Below are 24,803 nucleotides of genomic sequence, written 5' to 3'. Positions count from 1 at the left end.
GGAGGGTGGAATTACAGTTTCAATCCTTAGAACAATAAGAATTCACTTGTATACTGCGGCTCGTTTTTCTTTTTTTTCTTTTTTTCTTTTTCTACTTTTATTTTAAAAACAAACTGAATTGTATGGATACACCAAAGTGAGGAGAAGAGGGAAAGAGAAGGGAGAAGTAAAGAGGGAGTGAGAGGGAATGTAAGGAGGGTGAGATGGAGGGAGGGGGAGATGTCTGAGGGGGTAGGGAAGTAGAAGAGGGGAATGCTGGAGGGGTGAAAGGAAAGTTGGAGGGGGAGAAGAGAGGGTGTATGGGGGAATGAAGTGTTATGTTGGGTTTTTTTTTCCTTTTTTTTTTTTATGCACAGTATATAAGTGATTGTATAAAATGAAAATGAAAATGAAATAAATAAAATGTATTGATAATTAAATAAATGTGTAGTTCTGGGAGCAATTTGCTATTCTACCAATATATTTTTTAAAAGCAAAATAATTAGTATACTGAAAAGGCCAAAATCTTGTGTAGAGGCCTTACTTATACAGTACAAGCATATATGTTGGACTATATAGATAAGAATTGGTTGATGCCATACACTACCAGGGATAGGGAAGGAGAGAGTTTTTGACTTCCATGCCTTATCCAAAAGATTGGGGTGGGACCCAACAAACCTACACGGATGCCTCTTTAAACTCACTTTGCAGTAACTACCTATTCCTTGAATCAATACAAGATTGGCTGGCAGCCCTTGATAGACAAGGCAGGAATCCATCATTTGTTTATATTTGTTTGTTTGTTTATAGACTGGTCTTTATTGTTAATAAATTCTGAGTATGCAGAATAGTGAAAGTTAGTTATTTAAGATGATTTCTGCAATTAGATATTTATATAAGAAGAGCCCTGGTGGCACAGTGGTTAAAATGCAGTATTGCAGGCAAACCCTGTCCACAGCCTGGAGTTTGATCCTGATGTGGCTCAAGGTTGATTCATCCTTCCACCCTTCCAAAGTTGGTAAAATAAGGGTCCAGATTGTTGGAGGCAATATGCAAATAATGCTTCAAAATTGTAAACTACTCAATCCCAGGGAGTACTGTAAAGCTCTGTATATGCTATTGCTATATAGAAACCTATATAGCTATAACCTATAGGCAGGGATATTAGTGATAAGTATCCTCAGACTATAAGACAATGGACAGAGCACTGTTATTATTTGGGCTTGCCTTTCACTCCTACTGAGTGGCCGAGGGTGCCTCTCTATTGCTGCTTTATTCACCTTGGGAAATGATTTAGGGAAGAGGTAAAGACAATGACTGGATTTTTTTCCCTTGAGTTTGACACACTCAGCTGAACAATTCCTAGACAAATATCTGCAGATCCATTTAGAGGTTATCTTTCTAACACATTACCTAATATCATACCTCTGAATTTAGGCTACTTATTTGGGTCTATCCTTCACTTTTAGCTCTATTAGCCAACACCTATTGAAAAGAAGACTACAATCTATTTGTAAGCATGTAAATACAGTTATAAATAATCTTTGATCTGGATTCATGCTTGCAAAGGTTCAGAATGATTGATTGTAAGATATGATGATCTTGATTTTGTAGGATCCACATGAATAGCTCACTGCACATAGGGGAGAATTTTTCCCTAGGCATAACTCAACCAGGCATCACATGAAAATGGTTTTTTCCATAACAGTGAGGGATATTGGCCTGAAATTAGAGCTACAGATATGCAAAATGATAGTCTCTCAAGGCTTTTATATGGTTTATTCATACTAATGATCCTTGACAGTCTTTGAGCTTGAAATTATTAGGTTCAGTGTGAGCTATTAGAAACATGTTGATGATTTGAAATATAGTACAGAGAGAATTTTTATTTGTTAGGGGACTGGATATGTCAACAAATTATGTTTAAATGCAAGAAGTAGCTTTGAGTAGCAGCCTAATGCCTGGAAAAAATGTTTGCAGATACCGTGTTTTCCTGAAAATAAGACAGTGTCTTATTTTCTTTCGACCTCTGAAATAAGCGCTTGGCCTTATTTTTGGAGAGGTCTTATTATTATTAAGGTGCAGGAGGCAGCGAGCCTGGTCACCTCATAGCTGCTGCTGTGCTGCAATATTTTGGGGAGGGCTTATTTTCAGGGGAGGGCTTATTTTAGCGCATGTGCTCAAAAACCCAATTGGGCTTATTTTCCGGGGAGGTCTTATTTTCAGGGAAACGGGGTATATAATCTATGATAAGATGAATTATATTACTGGTAATAGTATGCAACTACAATTATGTATGCATATTACATTTATATGATATTGTATTTTTAAATATAAGCTAAATATTATTTTTGGATCAGATTGAAACAAAGCTTCTTCAACTGACTTTATTGGGCGGGGGGTGGTGGTCAGAGCTGAAGAAGCTTCTTGGATGAGACGTGAAACGTCTTTAAAGAAAAACAAGAAAGTCCAATTGCCTCTTGAAAAAGCATCTTTGGGACAACCATGACCTGGAAGACTGAGAATCTCCACAGATATTTAGCATGGGATAGATAAATGTCTTCTGAGATTATCTGACAAGAGGCCTAGGGATTCCACAGAACTGTCCCCATAAGCACATATATATTGCTGAAGGGCTGAAGGGGAAGAAGCTAGCAGGATTCTAAGTATTAAAATCATTAAAGTAGACTGTGACAGAACACCTCCCAGTTGGTATGAGTTTTCAGATATGAAGGCTGAATATATCCATCTTCAAAGATCTAGCTGGTAGATTCTTCATATTTTCTAATGTACCAGTTGGATGACCATTATTCCAGATGCAATAACAGCAGATGACAATGAGCAATCAATTTAATTTAAAAAGGGGAAGGAAGTATAGTATTGGGGAAATTAACTTCTTACTTTATCCAGCTTAATTTACTTGTCAATTTATTTTTCAAAAGGTGCATTTTAGGAGATAATTCATTTTAAACCTGAGAAATTGATTTTTTTTTTCAAAGATGGAAAATCTCTTATGTTAAAGATGTGCCCAAAAAGATTTTGCAGCCCTATTGAAGATCGACAGCAGCAAGAAAATGTCTATTCAACAAACAACATGCTTGGTCCCACTTAGTTGCTAGAGAATGTAAACCCTTTAACATTCCAAAGAAATGTTAATTCACAATTGTTACTTCCTTGGTATCCTGCCATCATGTCATTGCTATTCTAACCCAGATCACTGTGGATTTCTCTAATTGTCAGAAGGGAGAATAGATGATCTCTGAGGCTTCTTCCAATTCTGGAATTCTAGGGATTCTAGGAATTCTAGGAAAATAAGTCACTTAAATGCTCAGCATTTCTCAGAAGGGCATATTGGAGTGATTTAGAACTGGACAGTCTATTTGGGAAGGAGTAGTTGTTAACTGGTGGCTCAGTGACTAAGATGCTGAGCTTGTCAGTCAGAAGGTCAGCAGTTTGGCGGTTCGAATCCCTAGTGCCATGGAATGGAATAAGCTCCCATTACTTGTCCCAACTTCTGCCAACCTAGCAGTTTGGAAGCACATAAAAATGCAACTAGAAAAATAGGCACCATTTTGGCGGGAAGGTAACAGTGTTCCATGCACCTTCGACATTTAGTCATGCCAGCCACATGACCACGGAGATGTCTTTGGATAGTGCTGGCTCTTTGGCTTTGGAACAGAGATGAATACTGCCCCCCCAGAGTCAGGAATGACTAGCAATATGTGGGAGGGGAACCTTTACCTTTAGCTTGTTAACATGTTTATGTTTCACAGACTAAATTGTTATAATGGTATCTGGGAAAGATTCTGAGAGACAGGGCAAAGAGGTGACCAGGGAACAGTCAGATAAGAAACAGGTTAGGCATAGCTGGATAGCAAGCAGGGCAAGAAGCTCAGAAGAAACCCTCTTTAGTTTCTTGGGCTGTAAAAAACATGGCAGGAAAATTGTACTTGCAAATTTGCAAAATTCTATTAATGTAGCCTTACAGTAAAATAGAATTAGTTTATCAGGTTGTGTTACTGGTCTACCTTGTAAGACTGACAATTACAAAATAGCCTTGGTTAGGATTAGTGTTTCAGTTATGAATCACATCAGGTTTCCTAGCCAATATATTGTTAAGCCCTCTTTAGAGGTTAGCTCCTTGACCAATAGCCTTTAAACTGCAGAATATCACATGTCTGCTAAAGGAGGCCCAGAAGGACAGCACACAGGAAGTAGAATTCAGCAGGCAGCTGTTTATGAACTGGGATTGCTGCTTTCTGGAAGACCAATTCTCACCAAAAGCTTTCTGAATGCAGATTGACCATCACTGTACAATGCATTTGGGAATCTGGCCACCTAAATTCAGCTTCATTCCTCTTGCATAACAAAGAATTTGTTGACATGGCATTCAGATGCTACAGCAATGTTTCTAGTTCTTAAATATATGTACTTCCCACCTCATTACCATATTTTATACATATTAATTAACCCCTAAACCTGGTCTAAGAGAAATTAGTTATCACTCTATCCCACAGAAAACAATGGGATTTAAACCACTTATTCCCTTGAGCATTTTAACTTCCTGCAAAAGGTACAGTAATTAACACAAGAGTGGAATGAGTATCTTCCTGATAACCTACTGTCAATTTCATTGTTTTCAAACTTGTTTTTTACATGGGCAGACTGCCCCTTGCATGTTCCAACTCCAGACTAAAGCAGAACAGTTGTTTCTTTCACCAAACTGTTTTTAATGCATAACCTTACCTAGAATCACACCTAAAATAGGTGGGTCAAGCTGACATTTGTGAGCTGAATGTGAATATGAAAGCCATTATTTGCCCTTTCATCCTGGGAGGATGTGAATAACAGTTTTTGAAGCATCTCATTATTGCAGATTTAGTGTAATTCAACTCAAAATCAGATATGGAGAGTAAAGGACAAAGATGGAATAAGGAAGTGGCCTTGTGGATTACAAGGCTGTTACAGCTTACGGTATTTCATAACCTCTCCAGGAACAGGACGCCCAAAGGGATTACTTCAACACTCACCTTCCCTGTAGCTCAATTGATTTTTCTGAATTCTTTTAATTCTTCATTCACTTATCATGTTTAAACCCTTGGCCGCAAGGTCAGAATTTGTTAGGTAGGCTTTGCCACATAGCAAAGCTTTAACAGTTTATGAATACTGCTAAAATGCAAGCCAATAATTACTAATGTAGGATTATAGAAGCCTTCTGCAGATGGTTCACTGCGAACAGTTCTTCCTTCCTGAATTTGGAACTGGACTGTATATTTGGGAAGGATTAGCTTGTTAACATGTTTATGAATTTACCAGGTGACATATATTGGAAGCTATTGGAGAGATGCAACATTTTTTTTGAGACATGTATGATCATGGTTGGACAATAAAGTCATGCCAGAAGTAGATCTTCTTTTAATAGGGTTTGATAGGGTAGAGCCAAGGGGCAACTATCATTTTTCCCAGAATGCCTTAGATCAGGGGTGTTAATCTCATGGCCTGAGGGCCGGATACGTCATGCGCTGACCACCCCAACCCCCATTTTAGCGAAGGGGAGAAAAGATATAGCACCAAAGGCATTAATGTGTTAAGGAGGAGGATACATTTCAAAGATATTGTTAAGAGATACTTTTTTTTTCCTTTCCTTTACATTTTACATTTATACCTCACATTTCTTCCAAAAGTTCAAGATTATTAGTTTCATGTTTCTTCATCCCTAACTTTTTTTTCTTAACAGCAATCATTTGATATAAACACTGAAAAAGCGTACCAGTATCTGTCATCAACATTATTTTTTGAAACATCTGATTCTGTTCTAAAACTATTTAAGTCAGCAGAAATTACCTATCATTGTAATCATAGCTTCTTCCCTTTAATTATATATTTCCTGTTGAGTCTAGGAAGTCAGATTTCTGAGTAGGCCTCCTTAGAATAATTCTGCATTGATCATACTGGACAGAAGGGAATCAGGAACATTTCAGAAACAACCAATTTCTTTTGGAACTAAAACATTTTCTGAAAAAAAATCATTTTTCTGACAGACCTTTAAAAAAAAGCTGAAGGAAAATTGTCCTTCTTATGTACAGATTAAATGATTTTCCCCCACTACTCTGATTCTTTCATTATAGGTAAAGGTAAAGATTCCCCTCACACATATGTGCTAGTCGTTCTTGATTCTATGGGCGAGGGGAACCTTTACCTTATAAGCTAAGGACTACCTGTATTGTTTTTAGACTACTGTAGAGTCTAAAGTATAGTTGCCTTCTTACAGTGGTGGGTTTCAAAAAAATTTGGAACATACTCTGTGGGTGTGGCCTCCTTTGTGGGAGTGGCTTGCTGGCCATGTGACCGGGTGGGAGTGGCCAAGACGATGTCACTGAATTCTTTGCCCCTATGGATGAACTACAATAAGATTAAAATAAGTACAAAAACAATAAAAGAGCTACTTACAGCAGAAAGATGACTGTTCTTGCCAGTCTTCAGTATCACTGACTCCAATGAATGGGCTGCACAAAGAAGAGACACAGAAATGAGCTCTTGCTATCATTAGGATGAAATCAGCACACAAAACAATAAAGACAGCTACTTACAGAGGGAAGATTACTGCCTTGCCCGTCTTCTGCACCACCACCTTACCACCTTGCTCCAATAACCTGCACAAAGGAGAGACACAGAAAGCAAGACTTTACTATCTCAAGGATGAACCCAGCACAGAACATACTCAGAAATAAAGACAGCTACTTACAGAGGAAGGATCCCTGGTTTACCAGTCTTCTGCACACCACTTAGGTCGGTCCAAGTAGCTATTCAAACGTTAGTGGTTAGAAGCAATGATAAAGCAAGATATGGAATTAAAACCAGAATTATTTTGTTGGCTATTTGAAAGGGAGTGCAATATATATTTAATTTTACACATGTTAGCAGCTGCTGCAATTGTGTTTGCACAATAGTGGGGAAAAAAGAGATATGAGTTGTGCAGGAATAAATAAATTGACAATTAAAATCAAGAAGGCTGTGAATACTTTTTCACATGGGATTTGTTTTAGCAATTGCTAACTAATGGAAACAGAAATTAGAAATCCAAAAGTATGAAAGAAAACACCAATTATGTAAGGAAAGGTCCCTAAAATGTATAAGGAAATATTACTAGATCATTATTAATGTGTAGATAACTGCAGGACATTACACACACACACACACACACACACACACACACACACACACACACACACACACACAAACTATGACAGTGCCAGGAAAACACCAAAAAATAAGAATTCCCCCCCCCAAAAAAAGACTGCAAATGAAACCAGGTTTTTTCCCTAACCCTAAGGACAGGAAAGACAAAGCCACTGGAATAAAAAACATCAAGGCATTGTAGGAAATTATAAAGGACAGTGCCAGGAAGCTCACAGAACTAGCAACCACCTTAGAATTACCTAAACAACGAGGGTGAAACACACTAAATCTGGCAAAGCTGCCTTGCACCAACCGGTCCTGCCCATAGAAAAGCAGCCACTTTGAGACTCATAAACCTGATCTAAACACATAAAAGCAACATATTGCATCACAAAGAAAACGTTTGCAAAAAGGAATAACATTTCTTGTAGTAAATATATTTTATAAACAATTAAAAAATAAAAATTCCCTAAAAATAATTGGGAAAAAAAGATATTTTATAAATAAAAAAATACTTAAAAACCATTGTTAAGTATTCCACCAGCAATAATATATACTGTAACTATTTTAAGATATTGTAACAGCAATAGTAATCATTATTCCACCAGCAATAATTTATACTGTAACTATAAATTGAAGTAAACCATTTTAAAATATTCTATACTCAATACTTTTAAGTAAAACTGTTTTAAAAAATTATATGCACAATAAATAAAATATTATTTTAAAATACATTAAAAAATAAAAGAAAAAAAACAGGTCACTTACCAGCAGGCAGAATCAGCAGCTCCCCGATGCGATGGATCCGACTCCGATGCAATTGATGGATGCAACAGGGTGCAGGCAGGCAGTGAGGCAGCAGGACACGTAAGACACTGGACTGGAGGGAAAAGGCCAGGGTTGTCGCAAAGCACGCCGCCTGGCAGGCTTAGCCAGCCAGGCGAGGCTGGAGAGGGAGGGTGGGGGGCTTTCGGCTGTGTGGGGTACACCAGCCCATGGCTTTCGCTAGAGGAGGCCTGAAGGCCTTCCCTCATGAAAGCTAGACCCGTGGCACAACAAAAAACGCGGTCCACTAAAGCGCGCCTGATTAAAGCGCGTCGCTGACGTCATCAGCAGCGCGACAACAATGACCGCGGAGAAAAAAGGGCGCTTTAAAAAGCCCTTTTAAAGCAAGCCGATTCACGTAAAGGTAAGGGTTAGGTTTAGGGTTAGGGTTAGGTTAAGGGTTAGGGTTAGGTTTAGGGTTACGTTAAGCGTTAGGGTTAGGGTTAGGGTTAGGTTAAGGGTTAAGGGTTACGGTTAGGTTTAGGGTTAGGTTAAGGGTTAGGTTTAGGGTTAGGTTTAGGGTTAGGTTAAGGGTTAGGGTTAGGTTTGGGGGGTTAGGTTTAGGTTTACGCGTTAATTTTAGCTTTACCGCTCACAGCGTGCTTTTTTCGTCGCGCTGTGATGACGTCAGGTACGCAGTTTCGTCGAGCGTGCTTTAGTCGACCGCGGTTTTGTGGTGGAACCAGCTAGACCACCACCACCTGCGCCACTGCTGCCACTGCCGCCACCGCCCATCTGCTTTCAGCTGCGTGGTATACGCCAGCCCACGGATTTTGCTAGGGAAGACATGAAAGCCTTCCCTTGCAAAAGCTAGGCTGCCGCTGCTGCCTGCCCACTTTTGGCCACGTGGTGTACGCCAGCCTGCGGGTTTCGCTAGGGAAGGCCTGAAGGCTTTCCCTCATGAAAGCTAGGCTGCTGCCGCCACCGCCACCCACCTGCTTTCGGCCACACGGCCTACACCATCTCGCGACTTTCGCAAGTCCTGCCACCCTCCCTCGTACTTAGTTGCTTACCTGAGGGAAGCAGCAAGCTCCTGGAAGGCTAAGCGAAGGGAGGACCGATCAGCAAGCTGTCAGCTCGGGAATGAGAAAGAGAGGAATGTTGACCGTTGGCACCATGCTTTTAAATGGATCGCCTCCAGCCCGCTCACTAATTGGCTGGACTCCAGCCAATCAGTGAGTGGTGGGATGGGTTAGCCTAGTTTAGTGCAGACTGGCAGGGGGGGGAACAAGCTGCAACAGGACAGCAAGGGCGATCGAGCGACAGGGCCGGTGCCAGTATTCCCGGAAGTTACTTCTGGGTCCACCGGTCGAACCTCCTCTCACCAGCTCACTGGATTTCACGAACCGATTCACCCGAACCGGTGTGAACCTGCAGAAACCCACAACTGACATCTACATCATCTACATCATCTACATCTACATCTACATCTACATCTACATCTACATCTACATCTACATCTACATCTACATCTACATCTACATCTACATCTACATCTACATCTACATACATACATACATACATACATACATACATACATACATACATATATAATTACCATATTTTTCCGAGTATAAGATGCACCTTTTTTCCTCAAAAATGAGGCTGAAAATCTGGGTGCATCTTATATACTGAATACAGCATTTTTGCCTCCCGAAACCCCATCCCTTCACCAAAATGGCCATGCAGAGCATTTAGGACCCTGGGGGCTGTGGAGGGCAGAAAGGAGTAAAAAATGGGCCACTTTTTGCTCAATTTTGACCACCCAGCTCCCAGAGCACTCTACAAGCCTCCTAAACACTATTCATGCCCTTTTTTTGAAACACTGGACTCATTTTGGCGAAAAACAAGTCCTTTGGGGGAGGTCTGCAGAGTGCAAAACCTTTTTAAAAAATGTGCCTCTTCAAAATCTTTTCTTCTGATGCATCTTAAACTCTGAAAAATACGGTATATGTTATATCATATTTACAGGATAATATAGGACAATAGGATAATATGAATCTAATCCTACATTTTAGTGATTTTTCTGTTATATTTTCAAAAAAGACCATTCAAGCAACCATATAAGTTGCTGATACTAATTTCATTAACCCATAATTTCTCCAAAATGTCTATCCACTGTAGAACTTCAGAAGCAGCAAAATGTTTGGGTAAATATATAGAAAAGATGTTTAAATGGAATTAAAAACATGAGGATTAGTAAAAGTTGAGTGAATTCTCCTCTTTTTTCATAATATTCACAGAGTGGTTGTTGCCATGAAATCAGCTTAGTTGGTTTGAATCATCTGCACCAATCCAGCGAAGACACATGAGTTGATGTGGAAAAGTTGTAGCAGGCAATTGGATAGTGATTATAATACGTGTTTAATGGGGTGTGGTTAAAAGAAGGAAAGGTTTATTAAAAAAGGGATCAGGGCATTTTTTGTTGTTATTCTTTCTTTCTCTCAGCCAGATCAAACAGAGTTATTTCTTTATCTGAAGCTGAAGAATAAAAGCACAGGTAAGGAAAATTAACAGAATTCTAAGTGGTCTGCTTCATATTGAATTAATAAGTAATAGTAAAACGAACTGGGAAGCTGTTGCATTTATTGTTTTGTATGGTGGATCTGGCAGCAAGCTTTGGAACATTTGCTTATAAAAAAGAAATATTGGTAGAATATATTTCTCTTTTGAAATTAACATTATATAGGTTTTTGTGTTTACAAAGATCATCCTGAATTCCTCTTAATGCTTAACGATTTATTTTCTTTGTCTTGTATTCCTGGATGAAACATTTTTATAGTTTTATACAGGTAGTCCTTAATTTATGACCAAAATTGAGCCTCAAACTTTTGTTGCTAAGTGAAACATTTGTTAAATGAATTTTGTTCTATTCTAATTTTGCAATCCATTTTACTAATTTTGTCCTATTTTACTTTTCTTGCAACATTTGTTAAGTGAATCACTGCAGTTGTTAAGTTAGTCACACGGTTGTTAAAAGAATCTGGCTTCCCCATTGACTTTATTTGTAAGAAGGACACAAAAGGTGATCACATGACCCCGGGACATTGCAACTGTCACAAATACATTTCAGTTACCAAGTATCTGAATGTTGATCGCATGCCCAAGGAGTTGCTGCAATGGTCATAAGTTTTACAAACGGTCATAAGTCACTTTTTTCAGTGCCGTTGTAACTTTGAACGGTCACTAAAGGAACTATTGTAAGTTGAGGACTACCTGTATTGAAATGAATATTTTTAAAATATCTAAACATTAGCTTAGATAGTAACTGATTAAAAACACAGCTAATTTACTCCTTTGGAACAAAACGTGTCTGGTAGAAATCTAGTTAATATTAACTAAGAGTTTCTTTGCCTCCTGAAGCTCCGCCCCTTTATATTTATTTCTAATAGACTTTTTAGAACTACTATTCTTTTTAGCCTTAATTGAATCAAAAATAGTCAATGAACAAGAAAAGTTTAATCAAAAGCTGACATTGTTTTCTCCTAGTTAGTTAGCTATGCCACATGAACCTTGCCTTATTTTTCTTAAAGTTATTAAAAGCAGATTTAATTGTGAAAAGATAACCAAGTAGATTTTCATATTGCATATTGGACATAAAATTTCACACACAAAAAGGCTCTATTACACTCCAAAATTTTATCATATTCGTATTACCGTTTCTGCAGATTTCAATGTCATCTCATAAAGACAGCCAAATGTTTGAAGGAGGAAAAAGTCAAAATGCTCTAAATGGAAATGGAGCCTCTCATGGAAAATGGGGTAGAGCATGGTAAGAAAATCTACAGTAGTAGTAAGTATAACGGTGAAATACCTGTGCTTATAAAGAACTGTACAGGTCATTTCGTAAAAGAGGCAGCTACTGCTGAATTTTATGGGGATTTTATTAATATTTAAAGGCAGGAGAGATGTCATAGAGTATTTAAATTTTTTTCTTTGAAATATATGTTGGTTTTCTGTTGCCACATCCAATAGTAGTTCATGAAACTGGCTTGTTTCAGCAAATACTGTAATTGTTAAGAACACATTACAATTGTGCAAATCATTATTCTGCTCAGAGTCACCCATTGACAAAACTGGGTTTTGAGGTTTGCTTTTTGGGTTAGGAGTAAAAATCTCTATGTGTCTTTTTCAGGGAAGTTGATTGGTTTTCTTTGATAAGTGTCATCTTTCTACTCTCATGTGCCCCCATTATGGTCTACTATTTTATAATGTCATGTGATCAGTACCATTGCTCTTTGAGTGAGCCAGCCATCCAGTTACTTACGGGAAAAGTTCACCTCTTAGATATCTGGCGCAAGACACCATCTTTTTCTTGGAAAATTCTAATCATTTACTTTTGTTGGGTAATGTTCCAGGTATGTGTTTTGAAACTTCTCTCTTGGAATCCAGTTTGTTTTTAAAGTTACATTCTACAATTGTAGCCGTACATGTGAAAATGTGGGAATATAAGTTATTAACAATATCGTGTTTGGATGTTGTTGGGAATAATGTTAACAACTGATACATCTGATTTCTTTGAGGCATTTCTGTGTCTTGCTCTCTTTTATGTTTCTAGCAGTTCCAAAAGATTGTGACAGAAGATAATGAGAGACTTGCTGTCTTCCAGAAGTTATTAAACTTAGTTTGTAAAACCTATTGCCATTAATTAGGTTATGCCTTTAGACTATGGCATAGTCTAATCAGATATAGACAATCATTAGACTATGATTATTATTCCAATTATATTTGCAGGGCAATGGGTTCCTCATCCAGGGTTCGAGGGTAATTTGAAATGAACACAGAGTCACTTTCAGTCTTTAGTTGTTACTTCTATATCATTTCCATATGAATATCTGATCCTGGTATTAGCAGCTAAAAATTAAATGTTTCCCGTAATTTCAGTACAAAAAAAGATCAAAAATCAGATTTTATACCTTTGCATTATTAACCTCTCTTTAGTTCATGTCCCCAAATGAGTTATACTAAAATATTCACAATTCCAAATATATTACAGTTATATTTTTAAATGGCTACACTATTATGAGGGGTTGGGATATGAGTAAATGTCAGTCATGAAAAAAAATTATATGATGAATCCAGTGACGTGCGGTGAGGTTCATGTCCGGTGAGGCAAGCGGGCAAAAGCCACCCTATGTCTGCCAGAGCCAGCCGTCCCCGAAGCCCCTACGCGTCCCACTCTATGGTGCACCTTTCTGAAAGTTGCCCCCGAAACCCCAACGCGTCCCGCTCTATGGCAGAAAGCCGCACTGGCACTTTAAAACCATTTAAAAACCATTTTAAAACCACTTTAAAACGTCTGCTCTATGGCCGGTTCGGTGGCATGGCTTTAAAGTGCCGGTGCGGCTTTCCGCCATAGAGCGGGATACGTCCCGCTGTATGGCTGGCACGGCGGCATGGCTTTAAAGTGCTGGCATAGTCTCGCTCTATGGTGAAAAGCCGCACTAGCACTTTAAAGCCATGCCGCCATGCCGGCCATACAGCGGGACGTGTCCCACTCTACGGCAGAAAGCCGCACCGGCATGGCTTTAAAAAATAAAAAATAAAGTGCCAGCCCGCGCGCCAGCAGAGGCAGGTAAAACACACACACACACACATAAATTAATTACAATAATACAAATTACAATTATTTACAAATTACAATAATTTTGAATTCCTCCCCCCTCCCTCCGACCCACATACCTTTTCCAGTTGTGTCACAGAGGATTTCAACTCTCCTCTTATCTGCCATGATGAAAATATAAAAAATGTAAAAAGAAAAAGGCAAGAGCTGCTGGTCAGGCTGGGCTAGCTGCTGCCAGAGTCCCCAATGGATGACTCTGCTTAATTATTTTTTAAAAGCCTCTAAAAAAAGTGCCCTCTGCAGGAGGAGGCAAGAGAACCACATGCCTCCTTTGCATAAGGAATTTTTCCCCTTTTAACCCTTGCTTAATTCTGCTCAAGTGATCATAAAGATAGACTAAAAGAAGCATGTGGTTCTCTCGCCTCCTCCTGCAGTTAAGCACTAAGCAGAGTCATCCACTGTGACTCTGGCAGCAACTACCTCAGCCTTTTTCCTTTTAATTTTTTTTTCTTTTCATGATGACAGTGGTGAGGCCATGCCTCCCCTGACTGCACATTCCTGGATGAATCCATAATTTATCCTAAAAATGTACCATTGTGCAAGTTTTAGTTCACTTGTAAAGATATGGACTTACATGTTCGTTTCGTTACAGGCATTTTTGTTTATGATTCCTGACTTTTGCCATAAATTTATTCCTGGATATCAAGGAGGATTACAAGAAGGTGCCATTTCACCTGCTGGTAGGACCATTTTTATTGTATCAAGTACCGTATTTTTCAGAGTATAAGACGCACCAGAGTATAAGATGCACAAAGGTTTTAAAGAGGATTTTTTTTTAAAGTAGGTAGATGGATAGAGAGGGAGAGAAAGAGACAGAAGTACAGTAGGTAGGGGGAGAGAGAGAGAGTAGTTAGGTAGGTAGGTAGGTAGGTAGATAAAGGGATAGAGAGAGAAATAGAGAGAGAGAGTGTGTTTCAGTAGGTAGATAGGTAGAGGGATAGAGAGAGAGAAATAGAAAGAGAGAGAAATACAGTAGATAGGTAGGGAGAGAGAGAATAGGTAGGTAGGTAGGTAGGTAGGTAGATACAGGGATGGATGGATGGATGGATGGATGGATGGATAGAGAGATAGATAGAGAGATAGATAGATAGATAGATAGATAGATAGATAGATAGATAGATAGATAGATAGATAGATAGATGATAGATAGATAGATACAGTATATAGGTAGGGAGAGAAAGAGTAGTTAAGTAGGTAGATAGATAAAGGGATAGAGAGACCGAGAGAGAAATAGAGAAATACAGTAGGTAGGTAGGGATAGGGGAGTGTGTGGCCCAGCAGGAACCGTTGGAGCTGCAAACAGACTCCGACAGCGAGGGGCCCTGTGAGTTGGCTCTGAAAGATGTGGAGGACCCTGGACAGCGTTCCGACTCCGAGCAGGGATCAGAGAGGCTGGTTGGCCACCAGGAGGCACCTGAGGCATGGAGCAGCGGTGAAAGCAAAGGGAGTGTGCTCCTGACATCAGGCCTTGGAGCAGTGTGGAGGAGACAAGAGAGTTGGTCCTGGACACCCGGCAATGGTGAGCAGATCGACGTAGAGAACAACTATGCAGATACAGAAGATAATTGGACCCAGGTAGTTGTAATTAGGCTCAAGATAGTATGTAAGGAGGGACTTTGGGAGGAGTCTGGTTGCAGGATTCAACTTAATTATCAATGCTGAGAAGCTGTTATCTGTATCTGTCGAAGTCTGGTTTGCTGCCAAGGTTCTTTATCTGTTCGTTTCTGTTTGGGCTTTCAGCCACCAAGATTTACGTTTCTTGCTAATAAAGTGGCATTCCAGCTAAGCTTGTCTCGGCAATTGTTACTAGACGGAGGAAGGGGTCAGAACAGGGGGGTATGTAGGTAGGTAGATAGAGGGATAGAGAGAGAGAAATGTATATATATATACAGTAGATAGGTAGGTGTTTCTGCTGCAGCAGATTGAGGTTTGTAATCTACTTACGAAAGACCAGGACTCAAGACCATGAAGGTGAGAGAAACAGGTTTATTTGATGCATCGAGTTCAGCGTGCTCACACACCAAAATCTGAACTGCCTGGGCTCTGCCCAGGATGCTACTTTTATGCCGTGTTCCACACTGTGCATTCTCAAGGCGTTTCCATACACGAGACAAGCATGACATTTCGAAAAGGAGAAGTTCACTTTGGAATGTTACAGAGAAGTACATAGGAAAAATACAAAAAAGAGAAGTTCCTAAAATGTCTTAAGCTGTCAGCAGTTTTACCTCTGTTCTATCTGACACCCACGCCTGGCTTCCTGTGCCCCTCCTTTACAGGGTCTTGCCACACTGTTCAACCCTATTTTTAATACTTATAAGGAAGTTGGAGAGAAAGTTCACTCCAGCTAAAAGTCAACTTTGGAACTCCAGGGCACTAGAATGAAAAGCCAAGCTAATATGAATTTATAAGGTCCATTCTATTAAAACCACCTAACCTGGCCAGCCACTGGTGGGTTTACCTGTGCACCCCCTCCTGCATCATTCCCCCTTTTTGAAACTTCACCCAATCCTAAGGTTATTGTGTAGTTTCATACATGGCAGGTTCCTCTCCATTAAGCATGAGCCCAACATATTTGCTTGAGTATCCTTCTTCTGAGCGTCCAGGGCCAGGACCTTTGCAGTGGCTCATTTTTCCACCAAGAGGGATAAAGAGTTTGCGATAGTGCAGACAAAGATTGGCATAATGCAGGGGATGATTACACAGCCTGCTGCGATCAGGCCAATCAAGGCAATGATGGCCTGCAACCCTGGCAATTTTGGGAAGCAGGAGTTAAAAGTGGAGGTTAAATCAAATCCTTTCCATTCCTGCCCTGGGAAATGAGTGAGTTGCCTCATTTCTGTGGTGAGCTGCTTAATGACACTTCCAGTCTCATCAATTTGAAGGCAGCAATTTAACAAGTTGAACTTCCCACAGACCCCTCCTTCCCTTGTGAGGAGGTAATCAAGAGCCAATCGATTTTGGTACACTGCAGTACGGAGTTTGTCAGTGGCAGTGGAGAGGATTGATAAATCTCTGACTGGTGGAGCCCACTGAGTCATACAATCCTAGCACCTGTCGTGATTGGATGGGCAACAGAAAGAATGAGGGTTTTATCCATCCAAGAACACAGGAGCCTGACCAATCCTCAGGGAGGACTTCATAGGCCAACGTGCCACAAATCCAATACATGTTCTCCGGGGCTTCCCAAGGGCCAGATGGGGTCTGTGGCTTTTTCCCATTTTGTCCTTCTGTGGACCCTGCAGGCATTGAGTGCATTCCAATGGAGAGGGGGTAATGGCCTCCCTTGTGGCCCTGGGTTCCCTTGGGGCTCCCTTTCCCTTCCCTTGTGGGCCGCCCCTCCCACCCTCCTGAGAGGTCCGTGTGGGGCGGGGGTTCCTACCCTGTTGTAGGAGTGGCTCCAGAACCACCGTTCCCTTTCCCTGTGTATTTAGGGTGGCTATAGCTGTTCTGCTGAGGGTCTTGTCAAGTGTCCCCGCATGGCATTGATATGATTCCAAGTAGTTGGATTGGGTTATCCAGACCTCCAGGCAACTGGCTTTATGCCTATGCGCCAGTACTTACTTAGGTCTTGTGCATTCATGCTTGACAGATTCTCATCCTCTGATCACCATTGTAGAAACCACTGATTCCCTACATCCCCAATGAGCTGACAAGTTATCTCCACTATTATGGGAATCTGGTCATAAGTTATGTCATATTCCATTGTCAGGCTGAAATCAAGGGGTGCCCGCTTCACCTGAGCCCTTGTCCTTTCTGGAAAGCGGTCTGGGAAGGCTCTCTGAATGGGCTTTTTGCGATGGCACCTAATGGTCGAATTGTATTGTTTGTTTGGTGCCCAAGTTGTGACATTGGGGTTCATTCGACACTGCCGATAGTTCCCTGTCTCCTCTGAACAGGGGGATAGCCCCTCCTCCGGATGGCAATTTAATAACCAGCGTTCAATATACACAAAATGCAGTCCCTGCTCACCCTGATAAAAGCAGTCTTTGCAAAGGGGGAAAGGCCCTGAACCCATTTCTTCTAGCATTGGCTCAGAAGTTACCAGTGCAGGGGAGTCATTTGTAGAGGTGAGGGGCCTAGCTTCCGGTTGTTGGGGAGTACCCTCATTCCCCCCTTTAGGAAAGGATGGAGCAGGAGAGGGGGTGGGATCCTCGTAATCATAGGGAACATCCCATACCACCAGTGGGGCCACACCCTTCATTCTGGCCAGGATTGCCTGATAGAGATAAAGAGAGTTAATGAGAATAGAAATGAATAGGAGAAAAACCACAATCAGAACTGCTGGCATCAGGCCTCTCCTAATGCATGCAGTTTGGCGTAGGCGCTAGTCAGTCTCCATGGTTGTGCCTGGGCGTTGGGCGGGGGCGGAATTTCCATGGTAGGCACAGTACGTTGCCCATGTGACGGATGTCAACATCCCGAGTGACACCTGCAGGGGGCGCTGGTTCTTCACCACCTGTTCATAAAGCGACAGCTTCCCGTGTGTCTGCAGAAGAGGTGGCGTTCCTCCTGGTGCTTCTGGAATGTGAGGCACAGAGGCTCCGCGGGGTCACTGGAGGCCTTCCAGTAAGCTTTCGCAACCAATTTAAGACAGGTCCAGTGAATCCAAGGCCTAATTTCAGCTACCTTAACAACAAGGGGAGAAAAAACAACAACAGTATACGGCCCACACCATTTGGGGCCGAAGAGTTCCTTCTACCAGTCCTTCACCCAGACTTCTTGTCCTGGGTGGAAGTTGTGGACTGGAGTTACAATTACATGAGAACAACAAGACAGAACATATTTTTACAATTGGTGGACTATGGCATTCAGGGCTTGCAACTGTTTGAGCTTCACCGTGTCTGCAACCTGTGGGGTGGGCAACACCTGTGGGCCAAGCAAATTAGGAACCCTCCCATACAACAATTCAAATGGCGAGATGCCCAACTCCTTGGTAGGAGCGCACCTCACTGCCAGCAATGCCATGCTGAGGGCATCCGGCCATTTGAGATGGATTTCCTGACAAATTTTGGCCAACTTATCCTTTATGGTGCAATTTGCCCTCTTGACCCTCCCACCTGAACTGGGCCTTGACATGGGTTATTAGCAGCACATACCTGACTTTGAGAGCAAACAGCAGTTGCCAGGCTAGACAAATTGTTGATATAGACCTCCCTGAGCCAAGGCTTTTGGGGTTTTTTTAAAGCTGTTTTTCCTAAGTGGAAATGCTTATGCAGGGAGGAGACAGCGTCCCATGCCAACTGCTGGGGAACAAACACCCTTTTTTCTGGCAGAACCCACCATCCATCTAGTAGTTCCTCCCCTATTGCTTCAGCTTGTTGGGTTCCTGAGTGACTATACGATGGGGGTTGTTCTTCCTGGGCCGGGGTCCACAGAGTGAGGCATGTGGCTTGTAAAGAAGGGGGATCCAAAGCTGCTGCCCTGGCAACTTTGTTGTTTCCTCTTTCAGCTGTTGAAACCCCTTTTTGATGACCCCGGACATGCATAATGGCTACCTGCTTGGGGGCCCATACACTATCCAGCAGATGCATAATTTGGGGCCATATTCGATGTCCTTTCCTCCTGCTGCGATAAGGCCTCTTTCCTTATATAAAGCTCCATGGACTTGGACGGTTATGGACTTGGACGGTTAGGAAGGCATATTTGGACTTTGTGTAAATGTTGACTCGTAGATCTCGTGCCAATTCCAGAGCCTTGTGAGAGCATGTAGTTCTGCCAAGTGGGCACTGATTTCTGGTAGTAGGGGCATGGCTTCCCACACATCATAGAGGGTGACCACAGCATAAACTGCCTTTCACACACCCCCATGTAGAAAGCTGGTTCCATCTGTAAAAAGGGTTGCATCTGGGTTGGAGAGGGGTTCATCCTTCAAGTCTGGGCGGCTGGCATAGGTCTCTTCAATGGTTTGTAAGCAATCATGGGTTGTTTCAGAATCTGGTTCAGGCAATAAGGTTGCTGGATTCAAAGCATAGACTGGACAAGCTTAATGAGGGGGTTATGTGTAATAAGCCCCTGGTATTTCAGCATTCGTGGATTGGTAAGCCACAAATGGCCTTTCTGGTCGAGGACAGCCCTGAGAGCATGGGGGTTGTAGATGTCTAATTGTTGTCCAAAGGTGAGTTTATTGGCTTCCTGAGTAAGTAGGGCAGTTCCTGCCACAGCCTTGAGACAGGCTGGCCACCTTTGGCCACCTGACTCAGCTGTTTGGACAAATATGCAACCGGGCGATACCATGTTCCCAACTTTTGGGTCAGTACCCCAAGGCCATATTCTGCTTAATGTCCACAAACAACTGGAAAGGCCTGTCAAGGTCAGGAAACTAGGAGCCTGAGTCACAGCATGCTTCAATTCCAAAAAGCTATTCTGTCCCTCTTCCTCCCACCTCAAGGGTTCCTTTTCATTCCCCTTGGTAGCTTCATAGAGTGGCTTTGCTAACAATGCGAAATTGAGAATCCAAATGCGGCAAAACCCAGCTGCTTCCCAAAAAGCCCCTTAATTCCTTCCTATTTCGTGGGGCTGGCAATTGGCAAATGGCCTCCTTCCTTTCATGGCCCAGAGTCCTTTGTCCCTGTTGGATGTCGTAACCCAAATATCTAACCTCCAACTAGACTAACTGGGCTTTGGTCCAAGAGGCCTTGTAGCCTTTCTCCTGTAGGAGGAGCAGTAGGGCTGCTGCATTGGCATGACAGGCTTCCTCTGTCTGGCCTGTGACCAACAAGTTAGCTACATCTTTCAAAACCGCATCAGGTGGGGCAATGTCTAAAAGTTCCAAATCCATGGCTAATGCAGCTTCAAATAAGGTGGGGGAGTTTTTTCAAAGCCTTGATGCAAGCGTGTCCAAGCATATTGCTGCTTTCTGCCTGTGACTGGACATTCGAAGGCAAACAAATGCTGACTTTTCTGATGGATGGGGATTGCAAAGAAAGCATCCTTTGAATCAATGGCTGAAAACCATTTTGCCTTTGCATGCCATTGAAGGGCCTCCTGTGAGATTCACGTCTCCTGGGGCAGCTTGTTGGGGAGGGGGATCCCTTGACATCCTAGGGCAGTCATCTTCCCTTTCCTCAGGGGGTGGAGCCCGATCCCGGTTGGGGCACTCCCCTCCCCAGTGGCCATGTTCGTAACAGATGGCACATCGGTTCCGTTCCAAGGGTGGGGCCCTGTCCCCATCCCTAATTCCTCTTCTCCCTCCTGGCATGGTCATAATTGCTGCCGCTAGCAGTTCTGCTTTTTCTGCATCTTTTGATTCTTTTTTCCTTTCCTCCACCAGGTCCCTATTGACAAAAGTTTTTCTAGCCACTTCCATAAGCTCACTGAGGGGCTTTCCCAGTGCCCCTTCCAGCTTCTGCAGCTTGTGTCGGATGTCAGGGGCTGATTGAGAAATAAAGGCCATAGCCAGCATCCGAGCATTTTTAAAAAGGGTGGGGTCGATTGGAGTATACATTTGATAGGCTTCTACCAAACGAGCATAAAAAACCTCGGGGCTTTCGGCAGCTCCTTGAGTGATGAGGCTGGGTTTAGACATATTGGTGGCTGGTTTTCCCTCCCAGCCGGACAGCCCTTACAATTAACTGTTGATAATTGCGTAGCAGAGTCAGCTGGTGGGGGTCATAGGGGCTCCATTTTGGGTCCCTTGAAGGGAAGCATTGCTCAATAAAGTCAGCCAGAGTGGTGTGGTCAGGGACATCAGATTTTAGAATGTTAGACACTGCAATTCTAATCTTCTCCTCTCTTCAGCATTAAACAGGGTAGCCATTAGCTGTTGAAGATCTAGCCAAGTAGGGTGGTGGGTGTCCATAATAGTTGCTTGGATCCACCAGAAACTGATCCACTCTCTGAAGTGGGGCTGTAAAAATAGGAGCAGTTTTGGCTCTGGTTCTAGCTGCCACCGACTGGTCCTCACTTGGTTCTGGCCTTCCTCCCACAGCCCCCAGCAATTGCTCTATCTCCTCTTCCTTCTTCTCCCAAAATTCTGGTGAGCTTAGAGGGTCCACATCCCCTGTCCCTCTGACAAGACTTTCTTCTGACATCATAGAGGTCACAACGTCCAGCCCTCGCTCTATCTACCCCACAGATGAATGGCTTGTTGATGCCCTCGAGTCCCCTGAGCTACTAGGTGTAGCCCCCCCTGGCATGGTCGGGTGAGGGTCGTGGTGATCCTTTTCCTCTTCTGACAACTCTTCTGGGGCACTAGCTAGGATTGGTGGTCTCTGCTTGGGACATTTGGGGTGTGCAACCCGAACAGCCATAAGAATACACTGTTGGTCTTTGCATTTGTTTTTTAAGCCAAGCTGTCTCCTCAACAAATTGTGCCACACATCAATATACGGGGCCTGATCCAGATGTCCTACATCAGGATCAAACACTAACCTATGGACATTCAAAGCTATGTTGGGATTAAAAGTGCCTTTGTTGGGCCACCCAAAACCAAAAGTGGGCCATTCAGATTCACAAAACTTTTTAAGCTCATGCCTGCTCCACTCAATGCCATAATCCTGAGTCATATACCCTTCTTTAAAATGATTTAACATACATTGTAAGGGAGTAAAGGGGAACACTGTTGCCCCCACCCATGGTCCACCCAGGGCACCAGACAACAAAGATTTAGCAATCACCTCACACAGGCTCTGACTCAGGGTACTGGGTAAACACGGCCACCGTAGGGAAATGCAGTAGCCCCCCCCCCTCAATCACACACACACACACACACACACACACACACACACACACACACACACACACACACACATACACTAGACAATCTACCCCCAAAACCTTCCACCTAGCGAGGGAGATCTCAACGGTTCAACAAGGAGTCTGGGCCTAAATAGGGTTCCCACAGTACTTGCCTCCTGTACTTGGCTTCCCTCCTGCGATGCTGGCCAGCCTTCAGGTGCCTGGTCTCTGGTCCTTCTCTGGTGGTTCTTGGAATCGCCAACCGCTGCTGCCGGAGCCCTCTGTCGCTGGGAAGTCCCTTGGATCAAGGGTCCGTTGGTGCCAGGGAGGTTCCCCTTGACAGGATGAGCCCCGACACTGGGGTGGATGTTCCAGAGGGTCCCAAAGACTGGATTATTGCAACGCACTCTACATGGGGCTACCCTTGAAAAGCATTTGGAGACTGCAGTTGGTCCAGAATGCGGCCGCCCGAGCGATATTGGGTGCACCAAGGTACACCCACATTACACCTGTCCTCCGTGAGCTGCACTGGCTACCGATTGGTTTCCGGACGCAATTCAAGGTGTTGGTTATTACCTTTAAAGCCCTACATGACTTAGGGCCAGCGTACCTTCGAGACCGCCTACTGCCACATACCTCCCAGCGGCCAGTAAGATCCCACAGATTGGGCCTCCTTCAGACGCCATTAGCCAGACAGTGTTGGCTGGCGGGCCCCCAAGGAGAGCCTTCTCTGTGGCTGCTCTGACTCTCTGGAACCAGCTACCCCCAGAGATCCGGACCATACCCACTCTCATGGCCTTCAGGAAAGCTGTAAAAACTTGGCTGTTCTGGCAGGCCTGAGGCTGTTGACCTTACTGTTGAGGTCCAGCCCCAATTAGAATGAATGTATGAGGTGTTTTAAACTGTTTTTCCCCCATTATGTGTTCGTTATGTGTCTTTTCCCCCCCTCTTTTTTGTAAGCCGCACGGAATCCTTCAGGATTGGGCAGCACATAAATTTTATAAATAAAAAATAAAATAATACTTATAGAGTGCTGTGGGGGGTGCTGTTTTTTTGCTCATTTCTGTCCTTCCCAGATCCCAGGAGCTCTCGAAAAGCCTCCATAAGGGTATGCATGACCATTTTGGTGAAGGGGCGGAGCTTCAGGAGGCAAAGAAATGCTGTATTCGGTGTATAAGATGCACCAGATTTTCAGCCTCTTTTTTGAGGAAAAAAAGTCCGTCTTATACTCCAAAAAATACAGTAATTGAAAGTGGAGAAAAAAGTGCATGACTCAAAACATTATCATCTGCTTATTTAGCATGTTGATAATTACATGGTACAATCATTGCTGCCTGTTACACTTGGAAATGTGTAGTGTTGTTTTTCTCTGTTTTGAAAGACCTTGGACTCATTGCTTTTTACTTGTTTCTATCTTCTTCAAAACTTCTGGGGCAATTAATTTTCCCAAGGGGTCACATAGGAAACTGGGACTATTGTGGAGGGCTAAACCAATAGGACTGTGAAGATGTCAACGGACAAGTAATAATCACATGCATGTACATACGTAAATTGGAGGAGGGGGCATCACCTATAAAATTAAAGCAATGCAGTTTTTGTTGCATGTATGGCATACACTTATTTACATTTTAATTTCCAATTGACCTCACACAAGCCAGACAAGGCAGCCAAACAGCCAAATGTGGCCTGCAGGCTGTAAAATGCCCAGGTTTTCTCTGGAGGGATGAGTCCTCTACTCGCCACCCAACAATTACCAGCATATTAAAACTGCTGGTAATTAAGGAGAGAATTTCTCTCTTCTTCCTATAAAGAGGGGGTGGGGTTAGTAATGAATATCTGTAGCTCGGATATAGGATGAGGGTGAAGGTTCGTTTTCTGAGCTTGTAGATTGATTTCCGAACTTTTTGTTACAGGCTAGGTAACATCTTCAGCAGAGTTTAGGGATATCAGTGTCAGTGGTGGGTGTGTCAAGTGAGAATCTTGTGATGGGTCAGGTGGGACTCATCAGTGAATCTTATGATGGATCTTGTGATAAGGTGATTACGTCAGGTCAGTGTCATTGGGAGGTGAACTGGGCGGTTCACAGGCAAATGTGCGCTCGACAAAAGCGCGCCGACAAAACCGCGGTGAGAAAACCGCGAATTCTAAATCGCTCCGACGAATGAGCGCAGAAGCGCGCTGACAACAGCGCGTCGACAAAAGCGCACCTTCAACGGACAATAACCGTTGACACATTATTGTGGGTGCGTTTATGACGTCGCGGTTTTCTCAGTGCGGTTTTGTCGGTGCGGTTTTGTCGGTGCAATTTTGTTGTGCGTGCATTTGTTGGGTCATGGAACTGCTCGATTTTGTGGGTTGCTTGAGAGTCGGTGCTGTCGCTGGTTGGCTGTGTAGTTGATTTGGATTCTGAAAGGTTCGTAGGCTGGTTGTAGGGAAAGGTGTCTGTCGATGGAATTGCTTGTCGAGTGCCAGACTTTGACGAATTTATAAGCGTAGTGAGTAGTAGTGTGGCTCATGATTT

The 24,803-nt window shown here is 42.8% G+C and overlaps 1 protein-coding gene across 2 annotated transcripts in view; it reads left to right on the top strand.

Moving 5' to 3' along the window:
* LOC148049620 (7-dehydrocholesterol reductase-like) overlaps window positions 1-24,803 on the top strand; it is a 93,495-nt gene that overhangs the window by 54,426 nt on the left and 14,266 nt on the right. The window contains exons 2-5 of one of the 2 annotated variants that reach the window (XM_087719152.1): window positions 10,436-10,483; window positions 11,652-11,755; window positions 12,119-12,341; window positions 14,199-14,286. In XM_087719152.1, coding sequence (XP_087575278.1) covers window positions 11,658-11,755; window positions 12,119-12,341; window positions 14,199-14,286 — 409 coding nt within the window. In that variant the 5' untranslated portion in view covers window positions 10,436-10,483; window positions 11,652-11,657. The other variant, XM_087719157.1, reaches the window with a different exon arrangement.

The sequence above is a fragment of the Thamnophis sirtalis genome, unplaced genomic scaffold, assembly GCF_051295495.1.
Source record: "Thamnophis sirtalis isolate CommonGarterSnake01/CBP01778 unplaced genomic scaffold, rThaSir2_p1.2 scaffold_1, whole genome shotgun sequence".
In the NCBI taxonomy this organism is placed as follows: domain Eukaryota; kingdom Metazoa; phylum Chordata; class Lepidosauria; order Squamata; family Natricidae; genus Thamnophis; species Thamnophis sirtalis.
The sequence above is the reverse complement of the archived record's forward strand: the minus strand, read 5'-3'. Positions and strand labels throughout refer to the sequence as shown.